This window comes from Primulina eburnea, chromosome 3, assembly GCF_022965805.1.
Source record: "Primulina eburnea isolate SZY01 chromosome 3, ASM2296580v1, whole genome shotgun sequence".
NCBI lineage: Eukaryota > Viridiplantae > Streptophyta > Magnoliopsida > Lamiales > Gesneriaceae > Primulina > Primulina eburnea.
In genome coordinates, this window is record NC_133103.1 from 16,112,148 (window position 1) to 16,128,348 (window position 16,201).

The 16,201-nt window shown below is 35.8% G+C and overlaps 2 protein-coding genes, 1 non-coding gene and 1 pseudogene across 3 annotated transcripts; 1 reads left to right on the forward strand and 3 right to left on the reverse strand.

The window, feature by feature from the left end:
* Nucleotides 1-1,094: 1,094 nt before the first annotated feature.
* LOC140826987 (4-hydroxy-3-methylbut-2-enyl diphosphate reductase, chloroplastic-like) lies at nt 1,095-4,818 on the reverse strand. Its single transcript, XM_073189552.1, has 10 exons — nt 4,405-4,818; nt 4,091-4,287; nt 3,209-3,388; nt 2,974-3,105; nt 2,788-2,862; nt 2,612-2,717; nt 2,440-2,534; nt 2,108-2,293; nt 1,945-2,031; nt 1,095-1,421 (listed from the first exon to the last, which is right to left on the reverse strand). The coding sequence occupies exons 1-10, from the start codon at nt 4,805-4,807 to the stop codon at nt 1,356-1,358; spliced, it is 1,527 nt and encodes a 508-aa protein (XP_073045653.1). The 5' UTR covers nt 4,808-4,818; the 3' UTR covers nt 1,095-1,355.
* Nucleotides 4,819-7,093: 2,275 nt separating this feature from the next.
* Nucleotides 7,094-7,235, forward strand: LOC140828774 (small nucleolar RNA snoR83). Its single transcript, XR_012117339.1, has one exon. It is a non-coding gene; the product is annotated as a small nucleolar RNA snoR83 (small nucleolar RNA).
* A 312-nt stretch (nt 7,236-7,547) lies between these two features.
* On the reverse strand, nt 7,548-12,439 carry LOC140826988 (dolichyl-diphosphooligosaccharide--protein glycosyltransferase 48 kDa subunit-like). Its single transcript, XM_073189553.1, has 13 exons — nt 11,949-12,439; nt 11,694-11,830; nt 11,420-11,545; nt 11,146-11,199; nt 10,937-11,050; nt 10,680-10,735; nt 10,570-10,611; nt 10,132-10,207; nt 9,813-9,884; nt 9,607-9,732; nt 9,400-9,504; nt 8,927-9,010; nt 7,548-8,566 (listed from the first exon to the last, which is right to left on the reverse strand). Exons 1-13 carry the CDS (start codon nt 12,214-12,216, stop codon nt 8,519-8,521), a joined length of 1,308 nt encoding a protein of 435 aa, XP_073045654.1. The 5' UTR covers nt 12,217-12,439; the 3' UTR covers nt 7,548-8,518.
* A 494-nt stretch (nt 12,440-12,933) lies between these two features.
* Nucleotides 12,934-15,913, reverse strand: LOC140826879 (isoamylase 2, chloroplastic-like; annotated as a pseudogene).
* Nucleotides 15,914-16,201: the final 288 nt, after the last annotated feature.

The following is a 16,201-nucleotide window of genomic DNA, read 5'->3' on the forward strand; positions in this document are numbered from 1 at the left end:
TCAACAAATTGAAGCTTTCTGGTACTTGGGCAGTTTCTGTTATCCAACGAAAGCTTGACATTGGTGAGCCCACATAAAAATGGCTTCTCTGTAAACCCGCCATGAGACATGCAGCTCAATGCACACGGAGACTGCAGGGAACGGATGTCCATGAATGCGAGAAAATAGCTAAAATAAAAATTATCCTGTGATGGCCTATGGATGGTTCCGTGGATGGATCCTATTACTTATCGATTGGTCCCCGCCAAGAAAGCTGCGACCACATATTGAAGGTCCACGTCATTTACTTGTACAGTGATGCGTTAATAGAATAGACACAGTTATTATTTGGATTTTGAACAATTTTTTTTGTTAATTATAATTTGGTAAAAACTTGTGTGAGACGGTCTCACGGATCGCATTTGTGAGACAGATCTCTTATTTGGGTTACCCGTGAAAAAGTATTACTTTTAATTGTGAATATGGATACGGTTGACCCGTCTCACAGATTATGATCCGTGAGACGGTCTCATATGAAACCCACTCTTATAATTATTCTCGAACTTAAAAAAAAAAGACATTCACGTTAGATGATTTAAATTTATAGAAATTTACTTGTTTCAAAATTTGAAAAAATTCGATAATTAACTTTCTTTAAATGTATCTTTGTATAAATAAAGTATATGTTATATTTTTCTTGCTAATATCTGTATTAAATTATAAACTGTAATAAAAGATAAAAATAGTGAATTTCACACAATAGTCCACGACAGTTATATTTCAATAACCATTTTAATTATGCATCCGCTCATCCACGCTTTTACGTAAAATATGAATCACAAAATCACGACTTCCCTAGTTCCCTATCGATATAACCCAATGTAATTCATATTCGTATGGCTCAAAATTTTATATGTTCAATTTTTTTTTTTCTTTTACAAACTAAACAGCCCAAGGCATCCAACCTGTGGTAACCAGAAGGGGCATCAGAAATACAAGCACTGCACCTCACGATACATTCACTACATTACAATTCACTCAATATAATCTGATAATGTTAGGGAGAGAATTTGAAATCGCTAATCTCTTAAAAATTGAGATGAGAATCGAAGAAGAAAGACAGAAAGAAAGGTAGATTGAAATTCAGAGAGAATTCATTCTAAGAATAGAGTATAATTACAGGTATTTTCTATCTCCTCTCGTATCTTACTTTTCATATTTATACTCTCAGTTACAACTCTACTAATTCCACCAACTAACTTGCTTAGCCTTCAAATCCTCTTATTCTTGACCCATTTGCTCCACGCTCGTATTAGATAACTTTTAAATCGAGGTGAACCTAAGGAGTATACTTGTGATGCCCATTGCGACACAGTCTAGATATATTGTAATGCTTCCTCTCGCTTCATGTCAAACACCTTTACAAGGACATCCTCCACAACCTGGCCGATATCATAAGAACCAAATGAATAGAAAGTCGTTGCAGGCAACACTGATAACATTGAAAGCTGTAAGATGAATGCTGGATTGATGCCGGGTAAAAATTAGGCTAAACAAAATATAAGATTTTAAAAGTGACTGAATATGCTTAAAGATATTTATCTAGTAGTGGTTTTCAGATATCTACTTTCCTTTGATCTCGATAGAGATCATCTATTATTACCATGTGGTACAAACAAAAATAGCACAGATTAAGACATTGCTATAAGATGTTGGGAGACCTAAATATCACAGCTAAAATTTACATAGATAGCAATTATAATCAAGTTCTTAGGTAAATTATGGCGTTATCTGCTCATTTCCTCTAAGTTATGATACACCTCTATTAGATCATTTTTAGTCCATTTAGAAACACTTGCATTCATCCTCAAACAGAAAATAAAACACCATTTCGGAGAAGAGATCTGGACTGCTGAAGAAATATATACCCAAGTGAAAAACTAGAGAGAATTCATCCAGAATTACCTTATCAGGAGTGGATGCACCAGAAGTTATACCAACTGTGATAGGACCCTCTGGTAGCCAGTTCTCTTTCTCGACCAACTCTCCATGCTGTAATACACAATCATATCATGTTTGCAAGACTAGCATTTCCAATTGCAAGATAGAACAAGTAGAAGGCATGTACCATCAACTTGTAACTTATTCTGTTTCCAGGTCCGATTCTTTTCTCACTGTCAATCCAGTATGATGGAATTCCCCGATCCTCGGCAATTTCTTGCAAGTGTGATGTATTGCTTGAGTTCCATCCACCGACAACTAAAATGAGATCCACTTGTTGATCCACCAGCTTATACATGGCATCTTGCCGCTCCTTAATATAACAAAAAAGGGCTTAAAGATGAGAAGGTCCATATTGAAAATGGCCACAAAAGACAATAGTTAAGTTTGTGGCTCTTGCATCTTACAAGTTCGTATCAGGTGATGATATACACAGAAAATTGATGGAATAAAAATTACCTGAGTTGCGTCGCAAATAGTGTTGAAACTCATGAAGTGGTCATTTATATTTTCCACTCCATATTTGCGCATCATGGTTCTCTCAAGTAATTTCCCTGCAGAACAAAGAATAAGCATAAGTGTTACAAGTTGCATATTCAAGCATCTTGAGAAAATATGATTCTTTACTAACCAATCTCCTCTGTCTCTCCTTTTAACATAGTAGTTTGATTTGCAATACCAAGTTTCACAAGATCCTTGTCTGGATCAAACCCTTTCGACACGGCAGATTTGAATTTCTGCGACCAAACAAATTAGATGAAATTCAATGGTAAGAGAAAATGTTCAAGAGTAAGATACTCATCCTACCTCAAGAAATGCCTCTTTGGTCGAGCTAGATCCATCAAGTTTACCACCAAGAACGTAATCACATACATATGTTGCCTGTGATTTAAGTAAAACCATTCTATAAATAGTCTGACATGATGATTACCAATGCTATATTTTTCACGCATGCTGAATGGATGAACAGTATAGGTAAGAAGCAAGAAACACCTCTATCAAGTTATTCACAATGAGATGCTTCCCAGCAAAGGAGGCAGTTGCAATAGTCTCTTCATGAGCATATTTCCCATGTATTATTGAAGTATAGTCTCCTCTCTTGTGCTTTTCAACTACGTTCCAAACCTGCGAGTATAATAATAGAATGGGCAAATTACAAAGAGATTCAGATCAAGAAAGTGAGAGACAAAATTCTTGTTTGTTAAAACTTATCATCATGACATAATACCTTGGTTACCCATGGGCAAGTTGTATCGACTATCTGAACGCTTTTGTCACTCAAAATCAGCATCTCATCTACAGCAGCTCCAAAAGCCGGCAGCACAACAACATCACCCTTGTCAACTAGGTCAAATTGTTTGTTGCCATCCTCAAGAGGAATAGTTTTTACTTCCATCTCTTCAAGTCTCTGGTGGGATAGGATTGAATCGCTTAATTGCATCCATTAAAGTGGGTCTCCTCGCTTGATTCATGAGTAAGATTTACATTCTCAATGAACAATATGCATAGTAAGGGTACCAGAAACAAGATTATTTATTCAAAGGTGCACAACCAGAGCATTCAAACCCGTTGATGTGTTTCGGTGAGCATCAAGAGCAGAGTCATGAATCATGATCCTGGGTGAGGAAGCAGCGGGCGAGGAGTCCATTTAATATGATTGGGGGTGGATTTTGGATTTTGGGAACAATTAAGGAGAAAAAATATTCAAATTGGTGGAAGATTTCCACGATCCAAAGGGATCATACACAATTCAGTTGTACAAACTGATGGAAGGAGTTAGTGCATATCTCGAAATATAAATCATACATAGAAGGGGCCGACCGACGCAGTACAAATTATACCTCTTAAAGGTGATCGTAATCAATCAAATAGTTAAATCGCAAGTGACAAGTTCATCATTTTACCATGTTATTCAGACAAAATTATAGAGAAAGGGCCCAGCAAACAAAAAAATCAACATTTAACTGAAAGGAAAATCAGCCAAAAATTTTATGGATTCACACAGAACCATGAAGCTAGTATTGAATTCTTGTTTTTTTCCTCACCTATCATCCATATCCAGAAACATTGAATTTCTGAGCAAACAGTCAACATTGAAAGAAATTGGAACCTGATTAACGGTGGGATTATGGATGATTTCATTAGTTATCCAAATCCTCTCCGTTGGAAATTGTTTTCTGGCTTCATAAGCAATCTGGACAGCTCGCTCAACCCCCCAGCAGAATCCATAAGCTTCAGCGAGCTTCACAGTTACATTTCCCCATGTATACTCATATCCGTTCTCCTTCAGTTTCTTTATAATGTCACCTGAAAACTCAGAAAACAAGCATATCCGCAGTTAAAACAAATTAAACTATTCCAAATAAACTTAATAGGAACCTCTCAGAATTTCATCAAACCAGCGAGAACAAAATCGAATATTACTAGTGTATTCGCGGTTCATTAGCTCCATAGTCTCTTCCTTATGCCCAAACCCCTTGCGGTTGTAATTCTTGCTCCTCGTCAAGTTGCGGTGGAACGCCTTCGCATTAAAGTCCAACTCCGCGGAGGCGGTAGACGAATAATCAGCTTCTCTGGCTGCTTCACATCGTACGGAGGAGGTTATCCGGCGACGGGGATCTCTACTTTGCGGCAAGCCGAAGTCCAGGCTAGCGGGGACACGAGAGAACTGCAGAGCGATCGCCATGTGGCTGAAATTCTCAGTGCGCACGTTAGTACAGGTGCTTATGTTAAAAGTTGCAGCGTCTGCGTGTATGGTGCGGAATTTATCTTTAAACGTGCCGTGAATATTCGCCAATGATAATGTACCACGTGTCACGACAAGCATTGGCCAATGATTTTTCTGTGTTTTTTTATTTCTGCGGAAATTTTATTAGCGGCCGATGTTAAATGGGTGACCAACAAAATTGGCATTTAATTTTAACCACAGATTGAGTTCGCACTATCTTGATACCACACTATCGAATATGGGTCAGGCATAACATATGTAAGGATCTAAACGAACCAAATCATTTGTGAGCTATTCGAAGTTTGATTCGATAAAAGTTTGTTAGAGCTCGTTTAATGAGGTTCGTTAAGATAAACAAACCAAACTCAAACTTTACAGTATTCGGCTCGTTAGCTCGTAAACATGTTCGTTGGTAAGTTCATTAGCAATCTTTTAGATGAAAAAAATAATAGTTTTGATATTTGATTTATTGATTTTTCATATTATTTATGAAATATATAAAAAAATCTATTAAATTTATTTATTATAATAAATTTACAAATTTTTATAAGAATAATATATCATTTACTTTTTAATTAATTTAATGAAAATTTAAATGTATAATTCATATTTATTAAGCTTGTTTAGGTTCAATAAAGGCTTGAATAAGCTCGTGAGCCATGCATATATTCGTTAAATAAAACTCGAGCTCGGCTCGATTATAAACAAATCAAACTCAAACATTCAAGAGTTCGGCTCGGCTCGGCTCGATTACATCTCTAGACGGAAGTATGTCTATTGTGAGACGATCTCATAAATCTTTATCTATGAGACGGATCAATATTACCGATATGCACAATAAAAAATAATATTCTTAGCATAAAAGTAATATTTTTCATGTATGACCTAATAAGAGATCCGTCTCACAAAATACGACTAGTGAAACTGTCTCACATAAATTTTTGTCATTTGACGAAGGGCCGGCTGGGTGCAGCCGTCTCTTCTCATTTTTTTTTTTTTTTTTTATCAATGAGAGGTCTAAAAATAATTTTATTTTTTTATCTTGTTCTTTAATATTTGTTCTTGTCCCCCTCTCCCTAAAATTTTTAAAAAAGTTTCAGTCCCAACTTCTATTTTCTGGTTTCGTCCTTGACATTAACCAAACATGTTTCGACTATTGTATTCGTTAGATATAGAGTAAAGATACTTATTGTAGAATCTTTTAATAATGTTTCATGAGTTATGATAGCTGGAAAAAAAACATTCTATAAGAAATTTATAACATTTTATGGTGATGGGGGGTACTTAAAACTTATGTGTAAGGCCTCTTTTTATTAAATTGATTAAAATTTAATAAATCTTGACCAGTTAATTTTTTTAAAACTATTCTATATATTTAACTTGATTTAGTTAAGTTGTTTTATTTCCAAACAATGAGTCGTTTCAGGTAAAAGAGTTGAGAAGATGTCTCAAATGACTATTTCATGTGGTTACAGTTTTTTATACCACATATTAATCTATCTGTTTAATAATGCACTCCGAAGAAACTAACTTGGTCGTCTATTCTATTTTATAAAAGGTGAAGACATGATAGTAATTATCTAGGAAGGACATCGGTTTTTCTTCCAACTTTATCCATACTAATATTACATTTTTTTTTTTTTACTTTCAACACACATTTTTTTTTCAACAATTCAAATATCAATTTAGTCCCTCTATAAATTTTTCAAATTTCACTTTAGTCCATCGATAATGATAAAAAAAGACGGTACATACATGTATCGCGTGTATAGATTAACTAGTTTTAATGAATAGACAAAAATACCTAACATCTTCTTTAATTCAATAAAAATGATTATATAAACTTATTTAGTTATTTCTACAAATAACTAACTGATTTGTTAAAACGGGAAATTAGCCTCAGTCCTCAGCTGTCGATTTTTTATGTGTTCAGTTCCTAAGTACTTTTTTAGTACCACATTTCCACACGAAGTATACCACATTTTGTATGGCATAGTACCATAGTTTTGTGGGTAGAGAGTGAACCCAAAAAAATGTTTTGATCGAAGATTTTTCACCAACTTCTCCTTGTTAAAAATCTTAAAAAATAATTAATTATGTTAAAAATATGTAATCGACTAGTACTAATGGTATTTGTCATGGTCCAGATTATTTATCACAAGCCATGGAGTGTCATATAGATGTTGTCAACTTAAAGCCCACTGGGCTTCTTGATGATTCTCAAGTCCAACCTAAGTATTTATATAAAAGCCATTCGTTTCACTTCACCTTCACGCCGTCTCGTCTATGTAGCCTTTTCTTTTTTCCATCGATTTTTGGTCATTTTCTCTCCAGTTTTCCGAATATGGCGTCGATTTCTCAAGTTTTGATTGATTGGCCTTCATAATCCCAGATAAGTTACATTGATTCTTGTCTGATTCATGGGAGGCCCAAATGGATGTTGCGGAAGTTTCGCTGATAACGCCGTCGTTTCATAGTTTTATCTATGGTGAGAGATGGTGTTTACTAGTAGCTTTGCCGTATATCGCATCTGAAAAATCCTATCTCGTCTATTATCTTCGTTTTCCTGACTTAAACAAATCACGTTCTCTGCAACAATTTAATCCAGTAGCTTTGATTTTGAGCCCCGGTGAATTATTTAAAACACGGCTAAAAACCCATGTAAAATGTATTTGAAATTTTTTATCTATCATTTTTCTTAGTTTTTATTTTATTCATTAAAATAAATCTGAACTTATTTGTTAATGAAATCATTTTAAATTCGATCTTCAAAATCAAATCAGTTTACACACACTATAAACAGAAGAAAATGTTTTTATGTTTCTAAAATTTTACGATGTTCTTTTTTTTTGGAGCAATCTTTTTTCTGGATGATTTAATATACAGATGCATTAACATTTTGTGCAACATATCGATATTTATGGAAAAAAATTAACCGATCAGAGTTTCAAAAATTTTCATGAATATTTTAGACTTTCCAAAATAATAAAAAAGTCTCAACTCTCAAGTACAATTCACCCTCGATTTGAGCAGCTACGTGCACACACTAACGAATTTTTTAGAAACTTCGTCATGATCATAAAGGCAAACCAAGCTGAGTGTTTAATTCGAACCAAAAATATTATCATGAAACAAGATTTTCTAAGATTGTTGTGAGAGTTGAATGTGCGAGCTTTGAACTCAAACTCTATTACTTTACACCGTACAGCAGTTTATACCCCAACCTCGGAACTAATGAGCATGAAATGACTCCGCCACTGATCAGACTTTTTAGCCACCAGAAACGGACGTAACCACTTTTCCAAAAAATGCGAAACATTTTATTCTTAAAAAATGCTTTACAACGAGGTAAGCAGCCCATAATTTCATTCTTTTTCTTTCTATATTGAGGCAGGTTTGATGGCTGATTAAGAATGGCGAATTTATCTTACCATACTTTGTGAATACATAGATTTAAAATACATAGATCGACAAAGCGAAAAAGGCTGCTTACACTAACGCTCTCATTGTTCTTCAATATTCCAGGAACAAGAATTTGAGGTTCATAAGCAAACGGCCCCTGATAAGAGAGTAAAAACTAAAAACAATGGACAGATAGCAAGATTAAAAACAGCCGTTCAAATAGAATTTGGCCTATTGACGTAAATGTAAAAATGGCAATTCTCATCTTATATATGTGTCTTCTCTATGGTTTCACATGAATCGATTAGAATCAGGCTCAAGATACCAGCCGTTGGCTGAACTACTTTATGTCGTTCCCAGCTGCTTCAAAGATAGAAAATTTGCCGTCTTCATCAAAGAATTTTGCAGCTATTTTGTGTAAAGATACGCCATTGTGAAAATAAAGAAACCAGCCATCTGAATCATTAAACAGATTCATAAGAGAGTGTTTAGCATTATGCAATATGTAGTTTAACATCACAACGGATACAAAGACAATAAAATATACTTCTGTCGCCCTCAAGACCGTATGCTGCATATGGGCTTGCAATGGGTCAATTTTTCCTAGTCAAAACTAATATTTGTGTCCGTTACAAAAAGAATAAAATTAAGCTCCACCAACTTATCCAAGTACCAATAAAACTACAGGCGCGGAGAATTGGTAGAAGACATCTACTACTGAGAAATCAATTTAACACAAGACAACATTGAACTTTAACTACCACTCAAGTTCTAGAATACACAAAAGAGGCAGCGAATAATAAAAGAGGAAGGTACCATTGAAAATGATGCTCCATAATATGGATAAGCAGCTGGAATGAATCTCTCATATTCGTTATGCCTGAATGGTCGAACTGGAATCTGTAAATCACAACATTTCAAGCGAGTAGTTCATGAGAATTGAAACATTAGTCAGAAATGCTGCTGGTTGTCAACTACATGAAAAGTCATAGGACCCAAAAAATAGACATTCATAAAAAAGCTACATAATATTTACCACAAACACCACTTATTAGTACAATTCAAAGAGAGTGCAATGGAAAGTGTTTGGCCTGAAACATCTACATATATGTAACTCGATAAAATACTAAATAAAAAGACGGTTGCGGTGACAATAATTTTCTAATACTTGGAACTAAATCAATTTCTAAGTCAATTAGCATCGAATTAGATAAAAAGTAGCAAAACTATGAACTCGTAGGGTTTTATCACAATAAACATGGACATGCTACGAGAAAGGGAAACAATACCTGTTTTGATAAACTTAAGCTTGTATATCCAAGTCTTCGGTACTCGACCTTAAATTGGAAGACACCATATACATCGGGAACCCTGAATGATGAATGATAAAGACCCTGTAGCAAATGACAGAAAATAACAATGAGACATGCATCTTACCCATTGGAGCAGCTACAAAAAAAATTGTTCGGAAGGTTTGACTACTATAATCAACTCACCTTCTGATTGGTTGACATGGTTTTCAAAACATAAGGACTCATCATATAAAACTGAAGCTGCACATCATCAGCAACATATGGTTCCCAATTTGCGCCGGACCACTCATAAATCTCCACTGAATATTCCTTTAATCAAATTGAAATGTCAATTATCAGCTCATAGCAGACATTTCAGGCTTCTTAACATTCAGTGCACAAAAAGTTACCAGGTCATCTTTGATTCTGTAGAATGAAGGTTCAACAACTTCACCAACTTTATGATGCCTTACAGTAACTGCCTACAAAAACACCGACATTTTGAAACATAAAACAAGGACAACATGGTTTTACAAAAAAAATCATGTGTGTATGCATGTGTGGATAAATATATATAATAAGACAATATATGCAAAAGAAGAAAAAACGAACACAATTTTCTTTTTGCAGAGATACAAACACATATTTGAAGAAACGAGCTCTGGGGATCAATACTTGTCGGGAAAATGAAAAACAACAGAGTGGTCACAACTTGAGACAAGAGCACACCTTCAGGTGACCTCTTTCATGGAAAATCCACTTGCTGAGTTCAGTCAAAAATTGCTCATTCCCAGATTTCTCATGCCTGTTGACATGATATTAGGCACAATCATTTCATGTTCTCCAAAAGAAAAAGAGCCAAGGTATAGACTTATTGAACACATCACAATGTAAAATTAACTGATACTAGCGCATTTCTAAAAATGTGCGCTCCCACTTTCTTATTAAGTTGCATCTTTCCATTATCACTTGCCAACACAAAAACTTACATCTTGTAATGCCGATAAATTTTTAGAAGAGGGTCTCATCTTCAAGGGGGTTCACCTTCTGGTATGGGACTTGGCAAAGAAACTTACATGCTAGCAAGGAACATTACAGTAACTAGAACTATCACCCAAACATTAAAAATAAGATTGCTGTCTCAAGTCAGCATGTCAAATCACTCACTTGATAGAGCTTCCAGCTTTTTGTACTCGAGATTGAAAGAACCTGAATACAAAGCCAAATCTTTCAACCCTCTAAATGAAGACAGGACGAATATTACATTATATACTAACCGGTTGCTGAACACGCTTAATGAGCCAGATATCAAAATCCGGGCATTGTTTCTTGCCTGAATGTAAACAGTATCCGTGTTACTAAAGAAAAGAATTGTAAAATAACTTCACTGTCTTGAAAATTGATGGAACTCAAGCAATTTTTTTGAATACAGACAATTTGAAATCAGTTTGCCATCTATTGAAGAAAATATATCCCCACAAAGCACCTGGAAACACATACATAAAGGCTACTTACTACATAAGAACAGACATACCTGCACTACAGAAACTAAAGATATGGAAGAACCAATCAAAGAGGGAGGGTTTGACAACTTGGAATGTGGATTGGCTGAATACGCTGCAGGTGAAGCCGAGAGAACTTTTAACACCTGAGTAAAAGTCAGATAAGATCTAAGTTGTATGGTTAAGATATAACTTGAATCACAACGTAATGTTTTCTATAAAGTGCGTCAAGAGATCTTACCATACTGTTGGCAGGATTTACTGAGTGGCCAATACCCTTATAAAGTACAGGAGCCTATTGCAGAGTAAATAGCGAAAAATGGAGATCAGACTATAATGGTTGGGCAAAATGACAAATGATCTTTTCAGTTTTGCTTTCAACAGGAAAATTCAATGGAAGAAACAAATAGAAAATGATGATAAAAACTGCTTTTTACAAGCATATTGCTTGTATGATTACCTACGTGTTTGACATTTGTTTACATGTTAGCTTGGAATAATACAAACAACTTTACCTCAATTTTCTTGCTTCCCAAAATCACTTCGGATTGAATAAAATCATCACTGGCAAGAAGAGTATGATGCCCCTCGATTTCTGAAACTGCATAGCTTGTATGATCAATGACCAAAGCTTCTGGATCCTATTATCCAACTACATGTTATCAACCTCTGCTGAAATGTATTTCCATAATTATAAACCTATTCTCTTCTAGTTTTCTACGAAAAAACAAGCTACCAATAACATTTCCATAAAATGGAGCCAAAAAACAAGAAAAAAGAAAAAACTACCTCATCAAAGTCAACACCACACTCAAAGGCAATGTCTCGAATCAATTCCGAAGCCGATTGATCAGCAGCAATGATCAAATCATTGCCAGAATCAACGAATTCCAATATCGATGCTGTATCAATCGACCCTCCAAAACCTAATTTCACTCAAACAATAAACAATTCAATTAATCCTCTAATTTTCATATGCATAAAACAGGTCTCTGTACGAACAAAAATGGATAAAATTTTCACAAATTTCGCGTGATTACTTACGGTCGACGGTGGGGCTGAAGAGAATAAGTCCGTCATATAAATACTTTCCATATCTCTGCAAGGAGATTTTGGGATCATCGGCGAGCTTAAAATCGAGGTCAAATCCTCTGGTTTGGAGCGACTTGAAGAAGAGCGAGTGTGAAGATTTGAGTGCAAAATCCTCGAGCAAGACCAAAATTCGCCCATCTGTGGGGCTCTCGGGGGAAAATGAACTGCAGAGAGTAGCGAAGATGGGAACGAGAATCAAAAGCGTCCGAAACATAGCCATGAAGCTCTCTTGCTAAGGTTTACGCCACAGAAGTTTTTGCCTTTGTTCTACTGTGACAACAGCCAAACGCTCACTCCTCTTGCATGAGAATCTCTTTTCTAATTTATAAAAAGCTAAAATATTGTTCAATGAGAAAAAACCTCGTATAAATATTATTAGGAAATGTGACACACCATTTTAGGTGAAAATACACACAATTGGAGATGACAATGGAGCAAGAAGAGTTTGTCATCTCTATTTCCGTCTCCCAATTTCATCCTCATTCGTACGGGGGTTCCGATCCTCATTTTTTTTGATTCAGGAACAGATTCAGGGAATTCTTAAACCCAAATCCGCGAAGCCTCTCGTCTCGTTTCAAAAATATTAATGAGACAAGACTGAAATTTTCGTACCAAAAATTATTATTGTCTATTATGATTAGTGATATTAATAATAATATTATTTCATTATTAATATTATTTTCAGGACGGATTCGAATATAGAGATAATATCCTCGTACCCATCTCGAACTATTTCGAAGATTTTAAAAAATTTCTGAATCTGAAAAAATCGAAAATCTCCGTCTCTATTTTGGGTTTTTCTCATGAGGCTCCAAACTACACACTATATCGAATTTGCTTTCAAATTGAATAGACTGAACTGCCCTAAAGTTTCATGAGAAAAAAACTAAACTACTTTTACCAAAAAGGGAAAATCGAAATAATCAAAACTGAAATAGCCAAAATAATCAGCATACTCAAACTAAAATATGCATATAAAAGAGGAATTATCATCGTTCATTTTACACACTTAGTCATGACTATAAATCAAAGACCATAAATTCCCGTGCATGGTTGTACTTAAACGAAGCGCTAACCATACCAATAGTCCAATACCAAGAACATTGCGTCACTCAGCTCCACGTTGTGCAAGAGCTAGAAATTTATAACGTGGAAAACGAAATCAAACTCCAAATTAAAGACGCCAAATAATTCTTTACCCTCATATTATAAAAATAAATATATATTAAAGTAAAGAAAAAAATATACAACAGGAACTGGCAACCATCCCTCAAGCCTTCCTCATCTATCGCCTGCTGAGGCTTCCTCTAAAAATGCCGCAACAGCTATGACTGCATGGCTACTTGCAGTTTCTGTATCCATACAACAGTCGTTCTTGCCCCCAGTGTATTTCTGAAACCACATTGGATATTTGCTGCGTTCTTCGCCATGTGTAAGCTTTGCAAAGGTTTCCATATGTAAGAGAAGGTATTACGTAGAAGTTCAGATCAATCTTGTACTTCCAAGCATCGCCCATTCAAATTTCATTCTTTGCCTGTTTAAACAAGGGACAACACACAACATAAAAAAACTAGCAAGTCGAAATCAATTCAAGCCTGAGATAAATGTCATCTAACTTGGTTAGCAAATAAATTGGTAGTGGATAATGCAGATCAAGAGCTACACAAAGATCAGAAACAAAGCTTTTGGAAGGGAAGAATATGAGAATTAATAATGCTGTCCATGCAATTCACCACTTTCCTCCTTTGCCTCTAAGCTCAGCTTTGGGCGTAAGTAACTGTCGCAGAGGTTTTTAATGGTCGAAAAAAATGGATTTTGTATCGACTAAAACACACAGAAGTGAATATGCCGTTGCTGGAAACGTGGTCTGATAGATGAGAAGGCACCATTCCCACACATTATGTGTGCATCACGCAATAGCCACTATCAAGATGATAGGTAACAGTGATCTGAAGTCCAAGAGAACTAAATATTCAAGATAGCGATTCTGCACAAGGGTATGAGCTAAGTTTACCTGTTTTAAAGAGAAACCTCAATCTACATCAAGGACAGAAGAATCCTAGGTTGGCAGCAAAAGAGCGTCTATCATCAAGTGTTCGAACCATCGGTAAAAAAGATGAATCATGCACTTGGCACAGAACATTATGTAAACTGTAAAAGGAGGCTACTTCAATTGCGAAAATGGCTAATCAGGTAGAGATCAAGGCATAGTAAAAATAAATTTGCACTTTAGTAAAGCAACATAGTGCCAAATGAGAAATGTATATATAAAATGCTCATGAAAGTATGGCATGGGTACATACCCGGACTATAACTACAATTCTGAGCTTCAAACAGCACACAACTGTGGGACTTCGTTTCACATGTCAATAAACCATCTTCAAGGGGAACACCAACCACAGAGAAAAAGCCTAGAAAAGGAAGTGCTGCATCAACCAAACGAACCCAAGACGCATTATCTAGAAGTGGTGGGAGAGCAACTTCCTCAGACTGATCCGCACTGTTGAAGGCAACAAACAAGTCGCCACTTGGATTTGGAAAAGCTAAAGTTGGTTGGCTTAACTTTGTGTCAACCTTCAAAGTCACAGCTACAAATTTGCATGATGGATCATCCCAATTTGGTGGAGAAAGATCGGTTTCATGCCACTCAATGTAATCTTCCGTCAAGAAGCTTCGCCTCTGAAGAAGATCATGTCGTCTCATTTACAATTAGCACAAAAATGAAATAAACTGTGTGACCTGAATACTAAAGCCAGATTTCAAGGAATTCCAATCCAAAGGTTTTTGGTAGACATATGCCAGTGATCCTGCACAAGATTGACAGGATTCGTTTCCCATGTTGAGAATTGGCACGCCTAAAGAAGTAAACAAAATGAAAAGGAAATTACGGATCTGTTTAAGCCTCCTCCCTAGAACAGGAGTCTTATTTGTGGGCCCTTCTTCCCCGCAATTCCAACTCAACTGAGATGCAACTTCTTCGCTACTAAAGCTAACTAAATCTGTTAGAGTGAGTTTTCTGGTAATAAATTGAAAGAGAATGCTGGGCCTCGATCACCTAAAAAGATATCTCCACTTCCACAAAGTTGTGTTGCTAAACTGCTTATAGAACCTCGACCCCTTATAAAGTTTCTCGCATCAACACAAAATTTTCTGTTCGTTTCTGCCCAACGTTTCCAGTGAGGGAACGGTAATTCTTTTGTCTCCATGTCAAGTGGATCCCAAGAATCTGCTATTATTTTGATCATCGAAAGTAATGGATCAAAATTAATAGCTTCAACCAAAGGAGGGCGTGAAAGGAACTCACCTCTCAAGAGTGAAGAGGCATTGATGAAACAGAACCCATCAATGTGATACTCAATCACCCAATGCCGGAGATTCTCTAAGGTCACTTGTTGGACAACAGTGTAGTCACAATTCAGCATATTTTTAGATTTCAAGTCCTCTTTGACGTGATAATATGAATCATCAATTCCTCTCAGTGTTACATCCTCTCCGTTATGGGTGAAAACAACTTCGAGCAAAACCTCAATTCCAGTAGCATGCAGCTTCTTAATCATCTCTTTCATGGAGTTTGCAATAAACTTCGGGTCACCAGAAGATGCACATGACCTTCCAGGAGAAAAGAAATGCCAGGGAAAATAGGGTCCTTTCTGGTCATCAGAAGGAAAGATCGGCTCCAATAAGATGGCATTGATGCCGAGATCTTTGAAATGGTGCAATTTATCATAAACACCATAGAAAGTTCCAGCAGCAAAGCCAGGTAACTCACTTGACTCATCCTTCGTAAAACGGATAACATTTAATTGACAAACAATCAATTTCTCCAAAGGTAAGCTTGGATGGGACTCACCACTCCAATCAAATGCAGGTTCCTCTAGGGGGCGGGGATGCGAAAGGCCCCAATTAACATCCTTAAGTTATCCCCGACCCAAACTCTATTTTATAGCAACTCTGTTTTAAAATAGTGCAATTTATGCACCAAATACAATATTCACCTCCAACCATCTACTTCAAATCTTACTCGAAAAAAGAATATTCTCGGTCATACCAATGCTAATATTTTGGGCCATATTAAAGTTCAGTAAGTAAATTTTGTATCTATTTCTTGATTATTTTTATAAGTTTGGGCATACATTTTATTATTCCCAATTGAGCTATAAAAATGTCATCTTAGTTAATGTATTTAAATAATGCTATATTAACTA

Coding starts and splice junctions, on each gene's coding strand:
- LOC140826987 (XM_073189552.1), bottom strand. CDS start 4,807: ATGCTTGTCGTGACACGTGGTACATTATCATTGGCGAATATTCACGGC. Junction 2,718..2,787: donor CCAAAGAGGCATTTCTTGAG/GTAGGATGAGTA, acceptor GTTTGGTCGCAG/AAATTCAAATCTGCCGTGTC. Junction 1,422..1,944: donor GTGCATCCACTCCTGATAAG/GTAATTCTGGAT, acceptor GATATCGGCCAG/GTTGTGGAGGATGTCCTTGT.
- LOC140826988 (XM_073189553.1), bottom strand. CDS start 12,216: ATGGCTATGTTTCGGACGCTTTTGATTCTCGTTCCCATCTTCGCTACT. Junction 11,200..11,419: donor TGGGAAGCAAGAAAATTGAG/GTAAAGTTGTTT, acceptor ACTCTGCAATAG/GCTCCTGTACTTTATAAGGG. Junction 10,208..10,569: donor AAAGCTGGAAGCTCTATCAA/GTGAGTGATTTG, acceptor TCATGTCAACAG/GCATGAGAAATCTGGGAATG.